Genomic DNA, 23,704 nt, shown 5'->3' on the forward strand with positions numbered 1-23,704 from the left:
TTCTTAACATTATAAAATGTACCTATCTTACCCCCCCCCCCAAAATATCTAGTAAAATGCTTACTAGAGAAATTCTAGGAGCATTTTCATTAAAGTCAGGAACTATACAAGACATTCTAGTGTAATGTAATTATTTTACATTTTTCTAGAGATGATAGACAAAGCAATTAATAAAAAGGTAAAATTAGCAGCAAAGTTTAAAAAGGAGGAAGTAAGATTACCATATTGTGCAAATAACACAATAACATACCTGGAAATCCAAGAGAATCAACTAAAACACTCTTAACAGTTAAAAGAATTCAGTGTATTGGTAGGGTATCAAATTTGTGTTCAGAAATTGATAGATTTTATATAATAATAATCAGTGGAAATACTGGTCAAGAGGAACCAATTTAGAGTGCCAACAAATAGATAAAGTATCTACATGTATAAATAATCTGCATTAAGAAATGTGCATGCCCTAGATTAAGAAACCTTTAAAATCTTATTGAGGAACACAAAAATGGACTTGAAAAGTAGAGAGGCATGCTTTGTTCTTTTTTCTCTAACTTTTTATTTTGTATTGGGGTATAGTCAATTAACAATGTTGTGATAGTTTCAGGTGAGAGGCATGCTATGTTGTTACATAGGAAACTCAGTATCATAGATATGTGTTACCCCTTAGTCAAAATATTTTAATAAAAACACCATCAGAAATTTTCTTTCAGAACTATACAAACTGATTCTATATCTCCTGTGTAGTAGCAGCAGCAGCAACAGCAGCAGAAGTAATAGTAATGGTAATGATATAGCAACCAGGGAAAAAAATGAAACAGAAGTATAATGAAAAGACACAAATCTACTTCCACTTATAGGGTTTTGTCCTATACAATTGCTCCTGTAAGTGTGAAGTATCTTGCATATGAGGTTAGTCAATGCAACATTTTTCATAATTCCAGACTGGAAACTGCCTAAATGGTCATCAATAGGAGACAAATTAAATACACTATGGTACAACCTCAGGCTTCCCTGATGGCTCAGTGATAGAGAATCTGCCTGTCAATGCAGGAGACACAGATGTGGGTTCATTCCCTGGAATGGGAAGATCCCTTAGAGAAAGAAATGGCAACCTACTCCAGTATTCTTGCCTGGGAAGTTCCATGGACAGAAGAGCCTGGCAGGCTACAGTCCACGGGGTCTCAAAGAGTTGGACATGACTTAGCAACTGAACAATAAAAACAAATGGTACAACCTTACATTGGAATACTATCCTACCGTAAAACTGAATGGGGAAACTCTTTATATGTTAGTTTGAAAAGATTTCCAAGATTCAGTATGAGGTGAAAGAGCAAGAGGCAGATGTGTATGTCCATTATGCTACCATTTTTGTGTAAAATAAGGAGTAGGGGAGTGTATATGTGTATGAATATATGTGTATCATACATTTCTATACATACATACCTACATTTACTCAAATATATGTATAAAATCTTTGGAAGGATATACAAGAGAGTAATAACTCAGCACTTTGTTGAAGAATAATGAGCAGGGGAAATGGGAGACTTTTTTCTTATTTCCCATTTTTTTAAATTAAATTTTAAATTAAGATCCATAAATTTTTTCAAACAATTAAATTTTGAAAATTAGTGCCAACAAAATCTTCTTTCCTATTCTATTAAAACCAATGAGAATATTATGCTAAGTAAAACAAGTCACACAGAGAAATACAAATAATATGTGTGTTTAGTTGCCCAGTCATGTCCAACTCTTTTGTGACCCGAGAAGCCTGCCAGGCTTCTCTGTCCATAGGGATTCTCCAGGCAAGAATACTGGAATGGGTTGCCATGCCCTTCTCCAGAGGATCTTAGGGACTGAACCCATGTCTCTTATATATCCTGCAGATGGATTCTTTACCCAGGTCTCCCGCATTTCAGGCAGATTCTTTACCATCTGAGCCACCAGGGAAACCCTACAAATACTATATAATATCACTTATATGTGGAATATTAAAAAAAATAATACAAATGAACATATATATAAACAGAGGGCTTCCCTGATAGCTCAGCAATAAAGAATTCACCTGCAATGAAGGAGACGCAGGAGCCACATGTTTGATCCCTAGGTCGAGAAGATCCCCTGGAGGAGGAAATGGCAACCCACTCCAGTATTCTTACCTGAAAAATCCCATGGACAGAGAAGCCTGGAGGGTACAGTCCAAAGGGTTGCAAAGAATTGGACATAACTGAGAGAGTGAACACACACACAAGACAGAAACAAACTCACAGACATAGAAAATAAACCTGTGGTTACCAAAGTGGAGAGGGAAGAGGGCAGGGACAAATCAAGGGTATGGGATTAATAGATATAAATTACTATATATAAAATAGATAAGCAACAAGAATTTAGAATATAGCATTATATTATATGCTAATATAATATACCTATTATCTTATAATAACCTATAATGGAATGTAATCTGCAAAAATACTGGACCACTATACTGTATACCTGAAACTAACACAATAATAGATCAACTAAACTTCATTTTTTTAGGAATTAGATAAATAAATTAGAATTAGATAAATAGATTAGTGAACCTTTACTGAGCATCAGCTATGTACCAGATACTATTACATGTTCTGAAAGTAACATGGTACACCATTTCCTCCTCTTCTTGGAGTTAGAGAAAATGTTAAATGATTAATCATATTAACCATCTCAGCATTTACAGTTGGAATATAGGCTTCCTTCCGTCTATGGTATTGGTTCTGTTTCATCTGATTTTATGTATATATTACCTTTATTATATAAAATAACCAATATGATGTTGCTTTATGTTTCAGGACGATGCCATTAAAATAACTGCTTTTTACAAGAATAGTCATGGCCAAAGATAGTGATTTTAGCCCAAAGGCATTCTCTATTATTTTTCACCCTTGAGGATGGTTTTGGTTTTTCTGTTGTGGTAGAGGTTTTTTGAAAAGTGAGCATCATTAATTTTCCCTCTAGTATTCCACTTTTTCCTATGATTTGACTCTGTAAGTACCTCTTTGCTGTGTAGGTTCTGGCACAAGTAATACTAATAATTTTGCTGCATTAAAATAAAAGAACACACTCACCCACAAAGGAAAAAGGTAAAAGAAAATATAGTAAACAGTCCACCAAACCAAGTGGTGTTCATTCTAGGAATGTGGTGATGGATGAACATCTGGAAATTTCATTCTGTATGATACCATAAAACTTCACATCCATAAGCCAGCTAAGGAAAAAACTGCTTGGTTACCTCTTTAGATGCTGAGAGGACATTTTATTTTTTATTTTTATTTTTTGAGAGGACATTTTAAAAAATTAAGACAAATATTTAAACTTTCAAAGAAAAAGAAAGTGGTGCATCCTGTATGATTTAAAACATTTACAGTATTCTCTTCCTTTTGGCCATAAACTTTATATCAAAAATCAGGAACTAAAACCAGAAACTAAACCAGAAATCTTGCTTTTGTTGTTTCTATGTGTAATAGCTTAGGAAATTCTGACACAATAAGCCATGAGATATATAAAAGGTACAGATACAATACAGAAATATTTCTAGAAAACGGAAAAGAATGATCTGAAAAAATATTGTAATTAAGATGAGCTGAACAGTTGCTGCTGCTGCTGCTGCTAAGTCGCTTCAGTTGTGTCCGATTCTGTGCGACCCCATAGACGGCAGCCCACCAGGCTCCACCGTCCCTGGGATTCTCCAGGCAAGAGTACTGGAGTGGGTTGCCATTTCCTTCTCCAAGGCATGAAAGTGAAAAGCGAAAGTGAAGTTGCTCAGTCGTGTCCGACTCTTAGCGACCCCATGGACTGCAGCATACCAGGCTTCTCTGGCCATGGGATTCTCCAGGCAAGAGTACTGGAGTGGGTTTCCAGTGCCTTCTCCGAGCTGAACAGCTAACTCCGTATAAAATAAATACAGGACACACCCCCGTGAGACTTCCACGTGGAGCTACGGCAAAACCACGCCCCGTCACTGCTCATTCAGGCTGCACGTGGGAGACACGCCAGACGCACAGCCACCCTTCTTCTTCCACAGGTTTGCCCAGGACAACCCAAGGCAAGGCTTGCAGCTGGCCAACTCCCAGGGGCTGGACTCCAGGGTCCAGCACCTGTGGGACCCAGAATCCGAGTACATCTACTTCTGCTCCGATCACTTCGAGGAGAACCGCTTGCATTGATGGGAATCAGTGGATATTACAGGCTGACTGAGGGAAGTCCCACAGTAATTTTCTTTCTCTAGGTTGTGCCAAACAAGCAGGACCAAGGGGCTCAGTTACCCACCTGGCCCCGCTGAAGTCAGCTGGCTCGGGTGAGGCAGGAAGTGCTGCTCTGAGGGCCAAGGGCCCATAGCTCTATCTTCCCCACCTCTATCTCCTGGCGTTACATGCCTACCTGTGCAAGAGGCCCCAGCACCTCTGCTTTGCCTGTGTCCCCCTCGGGTAGCCTGGAGCCTGGCCTCAGCAGCGCCTTCTCAGACCTCCTGGAGCCCCTGGGTGCCAGGAAGATGAAGCAGGCTGCAGCCGAGCAGGGGCCAGAGCGGCAGCCGTTACCTCTGGAAGTCACCCTCTTGGCCTATACGCCGCCATCTGCCAGAGCCTACATCCAGTACAAGCTGTCAGCTGTGTGGCGCCCTACTCTGGAAGCAGCGAGCTGAGGCTGCACTTGACCTCCCGGACAAGGCCCAGCACCAGTTGCAGGCCTATGAGCGGCAGGAGCCGCAGACCGAGCTGCAGCAGGAGCGGCGCTGGAGAAACAGACAAAGGCAGACGCCTGTTGTACGCTGAAGGAGAGTGTGCAGGACTTCACTGTGCACTGAGCAGTAACATGGCCTGAGTGAGGGGCCACCCATCAGGGGTCCAGCCTCTTCCAACCTCAGAATCCACCTGGAGAGGAGTTGACCTGAGCTGTGTCCACCAGACCTTCCAGATGCCATAAGGAAGTGGATTCTGGAAGAAAACCCTGCTCTCTGGCTCAGCCCCCAACTCACACCAGGCCTGTCACTTCTGAGAAACAGACAAGAATGATGGTTGCTGATCTGAAGCCTGATGCTTGGCAGGTAGTGAGGGTTCCACAATGACCTTTCTGGGCCCTGGTGGTCTGGGATGAGGTGGTGGGGAGCAGAGGGGCAGGCAGTGGACAGCAGTGCTGGCCTGAACCTGTGTACCCATTTTCCTTCAATTCACCTGGAATGTGGAAGGCCTCCCAGCATCTGTGGTTTTCAGGTAAGTGTGCAAGACAACTTACTGCACATGTAACCTCCCCTTGCCTGGACTCAGCCACTGTGGCCCCAAGATCAGAGCCTCATTCTTTCTAGTCCTGGAAATAGCCACGCGGTGTTATAATATTTGCTTTTGAGGGCCCTTGGAGTATAACTTCATTTATTCAAATTATGCCTAAAAGAGCGAATACTCATTACAGGAGGTGAACGCAGAGCAGTGTCTTCAGGTGGTTCTGGAGCCCACAGGCCAAGGCGTATCTTGCACGGTTTCCTAGTTTGCTGGTGGCTACACGTGAACTCACTCGCCTCAGGGTGTCCACCTGTACATGGCACCCGGGCTCTTCAGCAAGACCTGAGGTGTGGCAGGTGCTGCATTTACATGGGGCACTGCCAGAGGCAGGAAATGAGCTCCAAGGCCCAGAAGAGAGACCATTTCCCCCCAAAATGGCTTCCTGGCAGCTGGAGCAGAAGTCTTATTCCGAGAAGGGAGGCAGAATGGTGCCTTCTGCGTTGGGGTGGACTCACAGCGCCTTCTGTTGGGACAGAGGAGGACGTGGTGGCTGGCCTCAGTTTCTCAGCTCAGGCAGGAGCCTACAGTGTAGCCCAGCAGCAGGGCCGCCATAGAAGAGCCAGGACAGCTGGTGGAGAGAGGCCAGAGCCTGACCTGTGTTCCTCCCACCAGTCCTTCCCCTTCCCTCACCCACGGTGCAGTCCAAGTCAGGGTGGGGAGCTGCTGGCAGGAATAGAGAACCAGGCCAGACTGACGGATCCTGAGCCATCCAGCAGCATGGCCAGGCCTCAGCTCCCCAAGGACCCAGGGCTGGAGCTCCTCAGTGGGGGCTGTACAGCAAGGTTTGTGTGTAGGTAACACTGCTGTGGCTTTAATGGAGGCAAGCCTATGAACAATAAATAGTGAGGGGCAAAAGCAACAGAAAATAAATACAAAAATGATGTAGGCTGACATAATGAGCAATAATTCATTAAAAGTTCTAATGAGGAAAACACAAAGATTTTGTTTACGGCAACGATAGAGACATAGAATACACTAGGAAGCACCTTTTAAAAAATGTGTGGAACTTACATGAAGAAAATAACCAAATTAGCATTATAGAATTGAAAAACTGAACAAACAAACAGAAAAGACAGCCCTGAAATAGAACCTGATATGTACATAAGACAGCTACTAGGAAATGAATTATTCAGTAAATGATGGAAAAATTAGATTAGCTACTTTGTAGAAAATGTACATCTTACTTCCATCAGTGCCAGACAGACTCAAGAGCTAAGTGAATGGTTAAAAGATTAATTTCTGAAATACTAAACATTAAGTGTTTTGTTAAGTTTTCTTTTAGTGTAGAAAAAATACAGGTAAATTTTTATTAAATCTATGAATAAATAAAATGTGAAATTTAAAAAGCTATTAAAGGATTCACAAAGAAAGAAAGGAGTGAGTACAGATGGATATTTATATGAACTTGGACTTTTCTTGTCAAATATGAGAAATTGATGAGCTTGGTTTCCCCAGGAAAGGGAACTGAGGTGGAGACAGAGTTTTCACTGAAAATCTTTTCTTTGTATCTTTTTTATTTTTGTATCATGTTCATGTATTATCTTTTAAAAACATAATTTAACCAACTTAAATTTCCAGTTAAAAAAGAAAAAAAAAGATCCCAAAGATTGACAGATTTGGCTATCTAAAACCTTAGCATGTCAATAAATAGCAGCAAAAAAAAACCCCTAAAAATAATGCAACATGGAAACACATTCACAACCAGTATGTCAAAAGCTGACTTAATATCCTTGGTAGAAAAAATATTATTTCACCAAAGAAGAGCCAAAAAAAAAAAAAAAGAAAAGAAATGAAGTCATCTAAGGAAAAATAGACATGGGATACAGTGGGCAATTCCCAAAGGAGGAAATACAAATGGCAAATAAACATGTTGAAAATATTCGACCTTACTTCTGATCAAGAAATTCCAAGGAAAACAGCAATGAGATACTGTTTTTCAGGTATAAAATTACCAAAAATTAAAAATACTCTGTTCTTGCAAAGGTACAATGGGCAAAGCTTGCTTTCACCCAGCTGATGGAAGTTTAAATTAGTAAGACCTTTCTGGAAAAATAGTTTGGCAGTGTGTATCACAAGCCTTAAAATGTTCCTGAGTTTTGTCTCAGAAATTTCCATTTCTGAAGAATCTAGGCTATACATAATCTACATCATGGAGATGGTTTCATGCCTAAGATGTTTACTGCAGCATTAGTTGTAATAGAAAAAAAGATCAAGCTGGAATTTGCAGTTGGGCAGAAGAACCCCATCAGTTTCTGGCTCTGATAGTATATGACAGTGTAAGAGTTAATCCACCACGCAGAGTTCACAGTCAGGCCAATCTTCCAAATTAAAGTGATGGGCCTAGTTTTCACATTTAGGTGTTTTATAAGATCATATTTTTGCTCAATAAAGATGATTAGGTATTTGAGGAAGTATTAAAACAAGGGAACAGAGGGAAATTTGGTTGGGGAATACTTTAAAGGATTTGGTGGTTATTTTAATTGAAAACGGAGAGCTGAAAAGATTTCTGTTGTGTACAGAAAGAGAAAGCTTGTGAGGAAAAATTGTAGGGTAATTGAAACATTTCACAAAAGTTGCTGAAATATCAGAGCCAAAAGTAAACCCTCACCTTTAGTGAACTTTAAAATAGCATGAAATTTGAGCCTGCTTGCAAGTGAATAATTAAGCTCCCTGTCTGTGTATCAAACCTGCTCCATTTTAGCACTTTTGCAAATCTACCTCTTCCACAAGATTCTCATCTCCAAGGAAGAAGGTCTTTTATTGGGTTTTACAACCTTATCCGTTAGCCACATTGTGGCAAACCCATTTGCTATATGATTGAGCTCATATTTTGTAGGTTCTTTGAAGGGTAATTTTCCAGAGTAGTATTTAACATGAAGCTGTTCTTTCAAACAGGACTACCAAACCAATAACAATGACCAGGCAGTGGTTGAAATCTGTCTCACACGAATTACAACAGCCATCAGAGAGACAGAATCAATTGAAAAGCACGCAAAGGCCCTTGTAGGGCTCTGGGACTCCTGCTTGGAGCACAACCTGAGGCCCTCCGGGAAAGATGAAGACACTCCCCACGCAAAAATCGCATCTGATATCATGAGTTGCATTTTACAGGTATGTCTGTGTTCAGCATCATGCTATTTGATACTGGCTTGGCAGCTTAGTTGAACACGCGGTGTCTCTGAGCCAAGAGCCAGTGTTTCTGTAGTGTTCAGACACTGTAAAAAGACACCACAAACCATCAATAGCTAAGCCGAGCAGACTGGTAATTAATAAACTAAGAAGGTTCTACTGAGCCCCCACTAAGCAAGACACGCTGTGGGGAATTCGAAGTAAGCAAGCTCTAGTCTATTTGGAGAGACAGACATGTACATATAAAAAGCTAACAATAAAGCACTGTGTGTCCAGATCTGAATGAGGAATATTGGAAAATCGAGAAAAGGAGAGCTCTTTTTCATCCAAGGAGACCCAAAGAGGGGGTAATCTCTGAATTGAGGGACAATGAGCTTGGATTATGTGGAGAGAAGTGGCTAAGTCATTGTAAAGTGCATTTCTCTATATACTGTGAATTTTCCGTGATGATATCTGCCTCTTTCGTCTGTATTCAAATTCTTCCCGCTGGCATAAACATGACTTTGGAATTTTGGCTCAATCACAAACTAATTATGTAAAATTGAAATGTTGCCAAGTCACATAATTTCTAAGCTACAGTTTCCTCTTTATAAAATGCAGATGACAAATTTTACCAACCAGTAATATTGGTAGGCATTTCTTTTTTTTTTTTTTCTGGCCACATTTCAGTTTACTTTCCATGATTAATGTTTTAAAGTGGGCTTCTCTGGTAGCTCAGCTGGTAAAGAATCCACCTGCAGTGCTGAAGACCCTGGTTCAGTTCCTGGGTCGGGAAGATCCTCTGGAGAAGGTATAGGCTACCCATTCCAGTATTCTTGGGTTTCCCTGGTGGCTCAGATGGTAAAGAATCTGCCTGCAATGCTGGAAATTTGGGTTTGACCCCTGGGTTAGGAAGATCCCTGGAGGAGGACTTGGCAACCACTCCAGTATTCTTGCCTGGAGATCCTCATGGACAGAGGAGCCTGGAGAGCTACAGTCCATGAGGTCGCAAAGAGTCAGACACAACTGAGCGACTGAACACAATGTTTTAAAGTAGAGATTAGCCCTTCTTTTTACACAGAATTAATTAGCATGCTGGAGTAGTGGTTCCACTGATTCTCTTTTACTGAAAGGCTATATTAATTATAAATAATTAATAAGCACTGACTGTTTACTAGGTTCAACAAAGAAATGGTCTTGGCATATAATGGTTTATTTAAAATTTGTTTATTTTTGGTTGAAAGATAATTGCTTTACACTGTTGGTTTCATTTCTGCCATACATCAACATGAATCAGATATACATATGTCCCCTCCATCTTGAACCTCCTCCCACTTCCCACCTTTCCCACCCTTCTAGGTTGTTACAGAGCCCTGGTTTGAGTTCCCTGCGTCATATAGCAAATTTGGGTATCTGTTTTACATATGGTAGTATTTATGATTCCATGCTACTCTCTCCATTCATCTCACCCACTCCTTCCTCCCAGCAACCCCGCCTGTGTTCATAAGTCTGTTCTTTATGTCTGCATCTCCATTGCTGCCTTGCAAATAGGTTCATCAGTACCATCTTTCTAGCTTCCATGTATGTGTGTTAATATATGATACTTGTTTTTCTCTTTCTGACTTACTTCACTCTGTATAATAGTCTCTAGGTTCAGCCACCTCATTAGAACTAACTCAGATGTGTTCCTTTTTTATGGTGGAATAGTATTCCATAGTATATATGTACCACAGCTTGTTTATCCATTCATCTGTTGATGGACCTCTAGTTTGCTTCCATGTCCTCGCTATTGTAAATAGTTCTGCAGTGAACATTGGGGTGCATGTGTCTTTTTCAGTTTTGGTTTCCTCAGGGTATATGCCTAGAAGTAGTATTGCTGGGTCGTATGGTAGTTTTGGGCTTCCCTGGTGGCTCAGTTGGTAAAGAATCTGCCTGGTCTGGGTTTGATCTCTGAGTCAAGAAGATCCCCTGAAAAAGAGAGTGGCTTCCCACTCCAGTACTCTTGCCTGGAAAATCCCATGGACGGAGGAGACTGGTAGGCTGCAGTCCATGGGGTTGCTACTAGTCGGACACGACTGAGCAACTACACTTTCACTTTTCACTTTCATGCATTGGAGAAGGACATAGCATCCCACTCCAGTGTTCTTGCCTGGAGAATCGCAGGGACGGGGGAGCCTGGTGGGCTGCTGTCCATGGGGTCGCACAGAGTCGGACACGACTGAAGCGACGCAGCAGCAGCAGCAGCAGCAGCAGCAGCAGCATGGTAGTTTTGGGCTTCCCTGGTGGCTCAGATGGTAAAGAATCTGCCTGATCTGGGTTTGATCTCTGGGTCAAGAAGATCCCCTGAAAAAGAGAGTGGCTTCCCACTCCAGTATTCTTGCTTGGAGACTTCCATGGGCAGAGGAGCCTGGTGAGCTACAGTCCAAAGGGTTACAAAGAGTCACACATGACTGAGTGATTAATACACGCATGGTAGTTTTATTCCTAGTCTTTTAAGGAATCTCCATACTGTTTTCATAGTGGCTTTATCAATTTATGTTCCCACCTGCAGTGCAAGAGGGTTCCCTTTTCTCCACACCTTTTCCAGCCTTGTTGTTTGTGGTTTTTTGATGATGGCCATTCTGACTAGTGTGAGGTGATATCCCTTTTAGTTTTGATTTGCATTTCTCTAATAATAAACAATATTGAACATATTTTCATGAGTTTATTAAGCATGTGTATGTATTCTTTGGAGAAATGTCTGTTTATGTCTTTTGCCTGCTTTTTGATTAGGTTGTTTGTTTCTCTGGTATTGAGTTATATGAGCTACTTATATATTTTGGAAATTAATCCTTTGTCAGTTGTTTCATTTCCTATTATTTTCTCTCATTCTAAGGGCTTTCTTTCACTTTATAGTTTCCTTTGTGGTGAAAAAGCTTTTACATTTAATTAGATCCCACTTGTTTATTTTTGTTTTTATTTCCATTATTCTAGGAGGTGGGTCTAGAGGAGCTTGCTATGTTTTATGTCATAGAGGGTTCTGTCTATGTTTTCTTCTAAGAGTTTTCATAGTTTCTGGTCTTATATTTAGGTCTTTAATCCGTTTTGAGTTTATCTTTGTGCATGGTGTTAGGAAGTGTTCTAATTTCATTCTTTTACATGTAGTTGGATATGTGTAAAAGTTCATGTATCCAGTTCTCCCAACACCACTTTTTGAAGAGACTATCTTTGCCCCACTGTATATTCTTGTTTCCTTTGTCAAAGATAAGGTGCCCATAGGTGCATGGTTTATCTCTGGGCTTTCTATCTTGTTCCATTGATCTATGTTTCTGTTTTTATTGGCATGTAATGGTTTTAAAATCCAAATTGTCTTCTCTCATTTGGTGTGGCATTGTGGATTGCAAAGAGACATTCACCTTCCACTTTCACTGAGGCTTATGTTGCTGGAGGGGTCAGGCTAGCAGCCTAACAACCATCTCAGTGCACTTTCCCAGTACATCTTGGTATCCTATTATCTATGGTCCTCCTGGCCACAGAGAGAAGGTTTACTTCATATGGGAACATTACTTTTATTTATTATTGGGATATAGTTGCTTTACAATGCTGCGTCAGTTTCGGCTGTACAGCAAAGTGAATCAGCCATATGTCCCCTCTTTTTTGGATTTCCTTCCCATTTAGGTCACCACAGAGCACCGAGTAGATTCCCTGAGCTATACAGTAGGTTCTCATTCATTGTCTGTTTTATACATTGCAATATATATATGTTAATCCCAATCTCCAAATTCATCCCATCCACCACTTCCCCCACTTGGTGTCCATACATTTGTTCTCTATGTCTGTGTCTCTATTTCTCTTTGCAAATAAGATTGTTTATACCATTTTTCTAGATTTCACATACATGCATTAATATACAATGTATTATTCTGACTTCACTCTGTATGACAGTCTCTTGGTCCAGCCATATCTTCAAATGATATAATTTGGTTCATTTTTATGGCTGAGTAATAGTCCATTTCTATGTGCACCACATCTTTATCCATTCTCTAGTAATGGGCATTTAGGTTGATTCTATGTCCTGGCTACTATATATAGTGCTGTAATGAACACTGAGGTGCATATATCCTTTTGAATCATGATTTTCTTTGCCCAGTGGTGGGATTGTCATATGGAAGTTCTATTTTTAGTTTCTTAAGGTACCTCCATACTGTTTCCATAGTGACTATAGCAGTTTACATTCCCACCATCAGTGCAAGAGGGTTCTTCTCCACACCCTCTCCAGCATTTATTGTTTGTAGATTTTTTGATGATAGCCATTCTGACCTGTGTGAGGTGATACCTCATTGTAGTTTTGATTTGCATTTCTCTGATGCTAAAGCTGAAACTCCAATACTTCGGCCACCTCATATGAAGAGTTGACTCATTGGAAAAGACTCTGATGCTGGGAGGGATTGGGGGCAGGAGGAGAAGGGGACAACAGAGGATGAGATGGCTGGATGGCATCACCGACTCGATGGATGTGAGTTTGGGTGAACTCTGGGAGTTGGTGATGGACAGGGAGGCCTGGCGTGTTGCAGTTCATGGGGTCGCAAAGAGTCGGACACGACTGAGCAACTGAACTGAACTGAGCTGAATAAGTAGTGATGTTGAACATCTTTTCATGTGTTTGTTGGCTATCTGTATGTTTTCTTTGGAGAAATATCCATTTTGGTCTTCTATACATTTTTAAATTGGGATTTTTTTTTTTTGAGCTAAATGAGCTCTTCATATATTTTGGAGATTAATTCCCTGTCAGTTGCTTCATTTGCAAATGTTTTTTTCCCATTCTGAGAGTTGTTTGATAGCCTTGTTCCTGGTTTCTTTTGCTATGCAAAAGCTTTTAAGTTTAATTAGGTGCCATTTGTTTACTTTTGTTTTTGTTTTCATTACTGTAGGAGGTAGGTCAAAAGAGATCTTGCTGTGATGTATGTTAAAGAATGTTCTGCCTATGTTTTCATTCTAAGAGTTTTATAGTGTCTGGCCTTACATTTAGGTCTTTAATTCATTTTGAGTTTATTTTTGTGTATTGTATTATGGAGTATTCTAATTTCATTCTTTTACATATAGCTGAACAATTTTCCTGGCACCACTTATTGAAGAGACTGGTTTTTTCCATTGTATATTCTAGCTCCTTTGTCATAGATTAGGTGACCACAGGAGTATGTCTTTATCTCTGGACTTTCTATCCTATTCCACTGATCTATATTTCTGTTTTTGTGCCAATACCATACTGTCTTAATCAATGTAGCTTTGTAGTACTGTCTGAAGTAAAGAGCCTTATTCCTCTAGCTCCATTTTTCTTTCTCAAGATTGCTTTGGCTATTCATGGTGTTCTGTGTTTCCATACAAATTGTAAAATTTTTTGTTCTGATTCTGTGAAAAACGCCATTGAAATTTGATAGGGATCACATTGAACCTATAGATTGCTTTGGGTAGTACAGACACTTCCACAATATTGATTGTTCCAGACCACGAACATGGTTTCTCTCTCCATCTGTTGTGTTTTCTTTGATTTCTTTTATCAGTATCTTACAGTTTTCTGAGTACAGGTCTTTTGCCTCTTTAGGTAAATTTATTCATAGGTATTTTATTCTTTTTGTTGTAATGATAAAAGAGGTTGTTTCCTTAATTTCTCTTTCTTATCTTTCATTGTAAGCATGTAGGAATGCAAGAGATTTCTGTGCATTAATTTTGTATCCTACAGTTTTACTAAATTCATTGATTAAATCTTGTAGTTTTCTGATGGTGTCTTTAGGGTTTTCTATGAATAATATCATGTAATCTGCAAACAGTGACAGTTCTACTTCTGTTCCAATTTGGATTCATTTATTTCTTTATTTCTCTGATTGCCCTAGCTAGGACTTTAAAAACTATGTTGAATAATGAAGTGTTCCTGATCTTAAAGGAAATGCTTTCAGTTTTTCACCATTGAGAATGTTAGCTGTGAGTTTGTCGTATAAGGCCTTTATTATGTTTTTTTTTTTCTATCACAAATGGGTGTTGAATTTTGTCAAAAGCTTTTTCTGCATCTATTGAGATGATCACATGGTTTTTATTCTTCAGTTTATTAGTGTGTTCTATCCTATTGATTCACATATATTAAAGAATTCATACATGCCTGGGATAAATTCCAATTGATCATAGTGTACGATTCTTTTAGTATGTTGTTGGATCTGGATTGCTAGTATTTTGTTGAGGATTTTTACATCTAAGGTCATCATTTATATTGGCCTGTCATTTTCTCTTCTTTGCGAAATCTCTTGTCAGAGAGACAAAGATATCAGGGTGATGGTGACCTCATAGAATGTGCTTGGAAGTATTCCTCCCTTTGCAGTTTTTAAAAAGAGTTTGAGAAGGATAGGTGTTATCTCTTCTCTAAATGTTTGCTAGAATTTGCCTGTGAAACCACCTGGTCCTGGACTTTTATATGTTGGAAGATCTTGAATCACAGTTTCAATTTCATTACTTGTGAACAGTCTGAACAGTCTTTTCATATTTTCTGTTTCTTCCTGGTTCAGTCCTCAAAGGCTATATTTTTCTAAGAATTTGTCTGTTTCTTCCAGGTTGTCCATTTTATTGGCGTATAGTTGCTTGTAGTAGCCCCTTATGATCCTTTGTATTTCTGCAGTGTCAGTTGGGACTTCTTTCTCATTTCTAATTTTGACTTGAGTCCTCTCCTTTTTTTTTTTTTTTTGATGAGTCTGGCTAAAGAACCAGCATTCAGTCTCATTGATTTTTGCCCTTGTTTTCTTCATTTTTATTTCATTTATTTCTGCTCTGATCTTTATGATTTCTTTCCTTCTACTAACTTTGGGTTTTGTATATTCTTCTTTTTCTAGTTGGTTTAGGTATAAGGTTAGTTTTTGTGATATTTTCTTTGTTTCTTGAGGTAGGAGTGTATTGCTATAAAATTCCCTCTTAGAACTTCTTTTGCTACATCCCATAGTTGTGGGGTCATCATATGTTCATTGTCTTTTGTTTCTAGGAATTTTTTTATTTCCTCTTTGATTTTTTCAGTGATCTCTTGGTTATTTAGTAACGTATCATTTAGCCTACATGTGTTTGTGTTTTTTACAGTTTTTTTCACTGCAGTTGATTTCTGATCTCAGAGCAGTCAGAAAAGATGCTTGACATGATTTCAGTTTTCTTAAACTTACCAAGGCTGATTTGTGACCCAAGGTATGATCTATCCTGGAGAGTGTTCTGTGTGCACTTGAGAAGAAAGTGTATTTTGCTGCTTTCAAATGGAATGTCCTATAGATATCAACTAACTCTATCTGGTCTAATGTGTCATTTAAGGCTTGTGTTTCCTCATTAATTTTCAGTTTGAATGATCTATCCATTGGTGTGAGTGGAGTGTTAAAATCCCCTGCTATTATTTTATTGCTGTCAACGTCCACTTTTATGGATGTTAGCATTTGCCTTATGTATTAAGATGCTCCTTTGTTGAGTGCATAAACATATACATTTGTTCTGTCTTCTTCTTAGATTGATCCCTTGATCATTATGTCATGTCCTTTCATATCGCTTGTAATAGTCTTTATTTTAAAGTCTATTTTGTCTGACATGAGTATTACTTCTGCAGCTTTCTTTTGATTTTCATTTGCATGGAATATCTTATTCTACCCACCTCGCTTTCAGTCTGCATGTGTCTCTGGATCTGAAATGAGTCTTTTGTAGATAGCGTACATGCTGTGCTGTGCTTAGTTGCTCATGCATGAAGTCGCTCAGTCGTGTCCAACTCTTTGCAACCCCATGGACTATGGCCTACCAGGCTCCTCCATCCATGGAATTTTCCAGGCAAGAGAATTGGAGTGGGTTGCCATTTCCTTCTCCAGGGGATCTTCCTGACCCAGGGATCGAACTCAGGTCTCCCACACTGCAGGCAGACGCTTTACCATCTGAGCCACCAGGGAAGCCTAGTTGCTCAGTCCTGTCCAAATCTTTATGACCCCATGGACTGTACCCACCAGGCTCCTCTGTCCATGCAATTCTCCAGGCAAGGATACTGAAGTGGTTGCCATGCCCTCTTCCAGGGTATCTTCCCAACCCAGGGATTGAACCAGGTCTCCTGCATTGCAAACAGATTCTTTACATTTGAGCCACCAGGGAAGTCCAAGAATACTGGAGTGGGTAGCCTATCCCTTCTCTAGGGTATCTTCCCTACTCAAGAATTGAACTACAGACTTTGGCATTGCAGGCAGATTCTGAGCTACCAGGGAAGCCCCAGACAGCATATATACAGGTCTTATTTTTGTGTCTATTGAGTCTGTGTCTTTTGGCTAGAGCAGTCAATCCATTTACATTAAGGTAGTTATTGATGCATCTGTTCCTATACCATTTTCTTTATTGTTTGGGGTTTTTCTTATAGGTCTTTTTCTTCTGTTTTGTTTCCTGCCTAGAGAAATTTCTTTAGCATTTGTTGTAAAGCTGGTTTGGTAATGCTGAATTCTCTTAGCTTGCTTGTCTTTTGATTTCTGTATTCAATCTGAATGAGACCTTTGCTGGGTAGAGTAACCTTTGTTAGGTTTTTCCCTTCCATCACTTTAAATATATCCTGCTACTCCCTTTTGGCCTCTAAAAATCTAAAGAAAAGTCAGCTGATAACCTTATGGGGATTCCCTTGTGTGTTATTTGTTGCTTTTCCCTTGCTGATTTTTAATATTTTTCTTTGTATTTAGTTTTTGTTAGTTAATTAATACGTTTCCATGTGTTGGGTTTATCATGTGTGGGACTCTCTGTGCTTCCTGGATGTGGGTAGCTATTTCCTTTCCCATGGTAGGGAAGTTTTCAATTATAATCCTTCAAATATCTTCCCAGACTCTTTCTCTTTCTCTTCTTTTTCTGGGCCCCTATAATTCAAATATTGTCCCAGAGGTCTCAGAGACTGTCCTCATTTTTCTTCATTGTTTTTTCTTTATTCTGCTCTGAGCATATTACATTTTGTTTGCTCAGTCCAGGGGCTAGTCAACTGAAAAAATAAGACTCTACACACACTGTCCTCAGGTGGCTCTAATGATAAAGAACCCACCTGCAAATGCAGGGGACAGATGTGGGTTCAATCGCTGGGCTGGGAAGATCCCCTGGGGAAGGGCCTGGCAACCCATCCCAGTATTCTTGCCTGGAGAATGCCAGGGACAGAAGAGCCTGGCGGGCTTCAGTCCGTAGGGTCACACAGAGTCAGACACAACTGAAACGACTTAGCACGGGTGCGTACACACTGTCACGCTGTTTTCCTTTGTCCCCAGAGTTAGAGATGGAAAGGGAAGAAATGGGTATTTCAGCAAAATTAATGGAAGATTAATGCTGTTGTATGTAACCACAAAGACCTAATATACTCATTCTTCATTGATTATTCTTTTATTTTTATCTTGCTTATTTATTACTTTTTAATTTTATTTTTCTTACAGTTTTAAAGGTTGCACTCAATTTATATTACTACGAAATATTGGCTATATTCCACATGTTGTACAGTACCTCATTGAGCCTATCTTACACCCAATAGTTTTTACGTCCCACTCCCCTTTATTGCCCCTCCACCCCTCTACTGGTGACTGCTAGTAACTGCTTGATTGTTGATTATTCTTGACTATGTTACTGACACATCAGAACCTAAATTATTTCACTCCAAATTGCCATTCACAAATTTTCAGACAGAAACTCACAGATCAGCTGCATTCTCCAGCTCCCCCTGTGATTTCAAAACCAATGGTCTAGACTCTGGCAGCACTATCCAATAGAAATAAAATGTAAGCTGCAAACGTGAGCCGTATACGGGATTTAAAATTTTTTAATAGGCACCTCAAAAAGAAGTGAAAAGGAACAAATGAAATTAATTCAATACTATGTTTTCCTTCATCCAGTATATCCAAAATGTATTTAAACATGTAATCGGTGTGAAAATCTATGAACCATTTTACTTGTTGTTTGTATACTAAGTCTCATACATCTACTGTCTGTGTTAGCACATATTACCTTGCAGTAGTCACTTTCCAGGGGCTCAGGGTCTTCACATGACTGTGTGTTAACACAGTTCTAGAGAGTCTGGAAGGCTTTCTGGATGGAGATCGAATTTGAAAGAGTTATGAGCAACTACTGGTAGTTTTGCCAGGTAGGAAAAGTTCAGAGAGAAAACATTCCAGGCAGAAAAAACAGATTGTCCAGTAGTCCAGATTTGTAAAATGAGACTGAGATCAGAGAACTGAGCAGCCTTTTCATTCCAAAATATCCCACATTCAAACATAAAGAGATGTTTCATTCTGGGAAGGCATTATGTCTCCTACTTGAAAAGGGGGTGGTGGGGAGGAAATAAAAACATGAAACTCATCCGAGCTGTCATTTCATTTAGTTTACGTTTTCCAGTTTCTCCACCTTCTCTAGCAAGCCTTTATCAAACATAGTAGAAAAGCACTTGTATACATATATATAAATAATATGTATAATATATATAAATAATATGTATAATATATATATTTTAGAAACCTTACAAATTTTTGCTTAACTAAAAATAAAATTACATTTTGATTCTACTTGTTTGACTTAGTATGAACAGAATGCTAAGATTTCTAATTTTAAAAAATAGATATGCAACAAGCAACAAAGGTTTACTGTATAGCACAGGGTTTACTGTGTAGTACTATAGTCTATATCTTGTAATAAAGTACAACAGAAAATAATTTCAAAAATAGTGTATGTATAACTAATCACAAAGAATTTTACTTTTTGAAATTAAAAAAAGTCACAACAAAACAAATTAGTAATTAGATTTAATTTACTTGCTGCCTTTACAAGAACAATGTATGGGAATCATCAGTTAATTCAGTAGAGATTCCAGAATGGGCTAAGGACTATAAAAAGAAACAAACCCAAACATGAAACTCACTGCTGATCAATGATTCAGTGTCAGAGAGTTTGTAAGATTGTTGAGAGCAGGGCCCTGAGGACAAGCACTGCTATTTTGGAAAGGGACAGAGAAAGGGGCTAAAAGTTAGCTATATTGGTTCAGAGAGACAAGTGAGTCACAGAGTGGATGATTCCAGCCTGTAGGGCCAGTGTGGGCACAGGGTGTCCATTGTGTGCTCTCCGAGCAGCAGAAGGTGTAATAATGGAAGGCAGAAAGCCCTGAAGGCAAACTTGCTTTTTTCAGAGCTTAGTGCAGCAATTTGTCGAGGCTACCCCTGGGGAGGTGATCCCAGGAAGTCAGCTACCCCCCACCCCCTGCCATGAACCAAAGGCAAGGCTGTGGTTTTAGCCTTGGCATTTGGCTTTCATCAGACTTCAAGGGGAACTTTTTGTTGTGCAATAAACATTGAAAAGAAGACTTTGTCCTACTTGTAAAATAGGTTCTTGTGGGAAACATGGGCAAACCCAGATGACTCATTCTCTTGTGTGTGTGTGTGTGTGTGTGTGTGTGTGTGTTAGTAAAATAAAACAATAGATCAACTTTAAAGTCAACCACTTAGCATTTTTAGCTATACAAGCGCAGATTCCCTCCACCCACCTTACCTCCCCAAATAAGCAATCCCAATATCATGCCGTCTAAATCAAGCCAGGGCCCACCAGTTCTTCTGCCTACGTCCTTTGCCATTTTTCCCCCTGGGCATTTCACTGTCATTTCAAGCTAAATAAGTTCCCTCACACACACACACTGTCTGCCTTTTTTTCCCCCTAAATTTTCTTTTTCAGCTTACGTTCAAACCTACATCAGGTGTCCATTCCTAGTCTATTTTTAGTAGAATTATTTTAAATTGTTTCTTTTCTTGGTCCTTAACTGTATGAACTTACCTCATTTACCGTGAAATAATTTTTTAACTTCTAGAATTCAACTTCTATACCTTCCTTAATACAGAATCCATACATGTGTGAACCGTGTTTTCTGAGTTCTGGCTTCTTTTGCCTTGGGTGATACTCTTTTGGCAACCCACTCCATGCCCTTAGACATTTGTAAGGTGATCTCTCAGATCATCCCCCAGTCTGAAATTCTGACTTCGTTAGGAGATGCCGAGAGCTAGTGTTATGCCCGGAGTCCGAGTCCCCAAAACTGAGAGAATAAAACGTCCACCGCAATGCAAAAGCATAAAGGGGTTTATTGCTAGCTCGAGTTAGGGCCCAGGTCTCATCCAGCACAGTGGAATCCGACAAGAGCCCCGAGCTCTGAATCACATCTACTTTTATACAGACGGTTCTTTGTTCCTGTAACAGCATAGCTGATTGGTTAAACCGTACGCATGCGTGGGACTTTTATTTTTTATTTTTTATTTTTTTTTAATATTTTATTTTATTTTTAATTTTTTAAATTTTAAAATCTTTAATTCTTACATGCGTTCCCAAACATGACCCCCCCTCCCACCTCCCTCCCCACAACATCTCTCTGGGTCATCCCCATGCACCAGCCCCAAGCATGCTGCACCCTACGTCAGACATGGACTGGCGATTCAATTCTTACATGATAGTATACATGTTAGAATTCCCATTCTCCCAAATCATCCCACCCTCTCCCTCTCCCTCTGAGTCCAAAAGTCCGTTATACACATCTGTGTCTTTTTTCCTGTCTTGTATACAGGGTTGTCATTGCCATCTTCCTAAATTCCATATATATGTGTTAGTATACTGTATTGGTGTTTTTCTTTCTGGCTTACTTCACTCTGTATAATCGGCTCCAGTTTCATCCATCTCATCAGAACTGATTCAAATGAATTCTTTTTAACGGCTGAGTAATACTCCATTGTGTATATGTACCACAGCTTTCTTATCCATTCATCTGCTGATGGACATCTAGGTTGTTTCCATGTCCTGGCTATTATAAACAGTGCTGCGATGAACATTGGGGTACATGTGTCTCTTTCAATTCTGGTTTCCTCGGTGTGTATGCCCAGAAGTGGGATTGCTGGGTCATAAGGTAGTTCTATTTGCAATTTTTTAAGGAATCTCCACACTGTTCTCCATAGTGGCTGTACTAGTTTGCATTCCCACCAACAGTGTAGGAGGGTTTCCTTTTCTCCACACCCTCTCCAGCATTTATTGCTTGCAGATTTTTGGATCGCAGCCATTCTGACTGGTGTGAAGTGGTACCTCATTGTGGTTTTGATTTGCATTTCTCTAATAATGAGTGATGTTGAGCATCTTTTCATGTGTTTGTTAGCCATCCGTATGTCTTCTTTGGAGAAATGTCTATTTAGTTCTTTGGCCCGTTTTTTGATTGGGTCGTTTATTTTTCTGGAATTGAGCTGCAGAAGTTGCTTGTATATTTTTGAGATGAGTTGTTTGTCAGTTGCTTCATTTGCTATTATTTTCTCCCATTCAGAAGGCTGTCTTTTCACCTTGCTTATAATTTCCTTTGTTGTGCAGAAGCTTTTAATTTTAATTAGATCCCATTTGTTTATTTTTGCTTTTATTTCCAGAATTCTGGGAGGTGGATCATAGAGGATCCTGCTGTGATTTATGTCGGAGAGTTGCGTGGGACTTTTAAACCTTGCATCCCTATCTGGATTGGCTTGGGTCTGGCGCGGGCAGGGGGCTAAGGGGATTTTTCTGACTGGTTGAGCTACACTGCCTGTGGGAGTTTCCAGTGCCTCAGCCTTCCTAGACCTCAGGCCTAGCCTTCCCCTTAGAGCCTGTCCTGGCTCCAGTTTGGTCCTAACATTCCCCCCTGTCTTAAGCTACATAGAGGAATCTTCCTCTTTATTTTGGGGTAGGGCCTGATACTGTTGCCTCAGTACTAGTACCTGGACTGTATTGATGCTCTCCTTAACAAATGTGATAAGTCTATTTAGGATACAGGGGCCAAGAGTGAGAATCAGTAGTAGCACTATGAGAGGGCCCACCAGGGTGGAAATCAGCATTGTTAACCATGGGGACTGTTGGAACCAGGACTCAAACCATCCCTGTCGGGCCTCTTGCTCTCTTTTCCATTGGGCTAGCCCTTTCCTTACTTTGGCCATAGATTTTTTTACTACCCGAGTGATTTACATAAAAACAACGTTTTTCCCCTAATGCAGTACATAAGCCCCCTGAGAGACTTTATACTCAAGTTACTTTTTGGGAATTGGGGCGGAGGTCTCTTTCTTCTGTAACTTCTTCCTGCTGTGCATGGGCGTAGGCCTGCCTAGCAGAGCAGAAGTCTCTCTCTACCTGAGGCAACTATGACTGTGATAACTTCCTGTCAACATGGGGCATAGGACTGCCCCAGCTTGGAGTATAGACACTGAATTGGAAGCATTTCTGAGTTCCAAGTTCTAGATCTGAGTCTTGTATGATTAAAATCCTAATCCCTTGGTCTGCCATTTTGGTGTAACAGACCCAGTTAGAAGTAGTTGGAGGAGTGATAACTGGAATTTACTAGCTTCCAGCAGACATCGTTTTGAAAACGGTGGCATTTAAGCCTGACACGACTCAGAAAACTCAAGTGTTTAGCAATACAAGGTCTAATCTGAAAGTACACCCATAGCATCACTTAGTTATTTTCCAGGATACCTGAACGACAGCTACTCTATTTTGACTTTTAATTGTAAACTTTTCCTTAATAGCCAAAGCAGATTTTACCATTAATGATGTCAGTGTTTCTCTAGGTATGAGAAGATGCAATAATTGGGACTCATAAAATCTTTTCCTGAAAAGATCTAACTATCTGATGGCCTGTTTTGCCAGTTTTGTTTTCCAGAGCACAGAGTGCCTCATTCCTGAGTTTTACCCTGAACTCCTTTCAGGGGCGTTCAAAGTCAGCAGTTGCAGCGGCCATGATTTAATCTTCGTAGATGTAGATGGCGAGTGTCAGTCTTCAGTTGGCAGAGCCCCTTTTTGTTCATAAACTTGACCCTGATTATGAGGGGGACACTTTATTATCATTTTATCCCATGGTGCTGAGAGTGTCCATTCTCAAGTAAACAGGCCACTCAATGTGCTGTTACTGGACTAGGCCATAAAACAGTATTTAAAATTCTCTGAACCACCTGTCTTACTAGCTTTTTGGTCCAGGAAAATATTTCCTCTTGTTGCTTCTTGCCATATCTAGAGTTACACTGTTACCATCATTGATCTCATACGGGACTATATATTATTTTATTAGAGGCCTCACACACACATTTGACAGTGTAAGAAACAGCAATTTTGTAAAACAGGGGAAATACAAATAACATAGCCAGCGGTATTAGTAAAGTCACAAGTAAGACTTATATTAAGAACTTCCATTAGATGTAGCCCAGTATATCTTCAGGGCATTTGACTTAGTCTGTCCTGTAGAATCTTTATCTTTCAGAGAAATTACATGTTGGTACCAT

The 23,704-nt window shown here is 39.9% G+C and overlaps 1 protein-coding gene and 1 pseudogene across 15 annotated transcripts in view; both read left to right on the top strand.

Moving 5' to 3' along the window:
• Positions 1 to 23,704, top strand: part of VEPH1 (ventricular zone expressed PH domain containing 1) — a 384,254-nt gene that overhangs the window by 31,721 nt on the left and 328,829 nt on the right. For 10 of the 15 annotated variants that reach the window (XM_069561395.1, XM_069561331.1, XM_069561307.1 and 7 more), the window contains exon 3: positions 8,202 to 8,417. The exons of 4 other annotated variants lie outside the window; for them this stretch is intronic. In XM_069561395.1, the coding sequence (XP_069417496.1) occupies positions 8,202 to 8,417 (216 nt within the window). Of the gene's footprint in view, positions 1 to 4,878; positions 5,241 to 8,201; positions 8,418 to 23,704 lie in introns of those variants that run through there. One more of the 15 variants, XM_069561324.1, reaches the window with a different exon arrangement.
• On the top strand, positions 1,315 to 4,834 carry LOC138429871 (THAP domain-containing protein 7 pseudogene; annotated as a pseudogene).

This window comes from Ovis canadensis, chromosome 1 (assembly GCF_042477335.2).
Source record: "Ovis canadensis isolate MfBH-ARS-UI-01 breed Bighorn chromosome 1, ARS-UI_OviCan_v2, whole genome shotgun sequence".
NCBI lineage: Eukaryota > Metazoa > Chordata > Mammalia > Artiodactyla > Bovidae > Ovis > Ovis canadensis.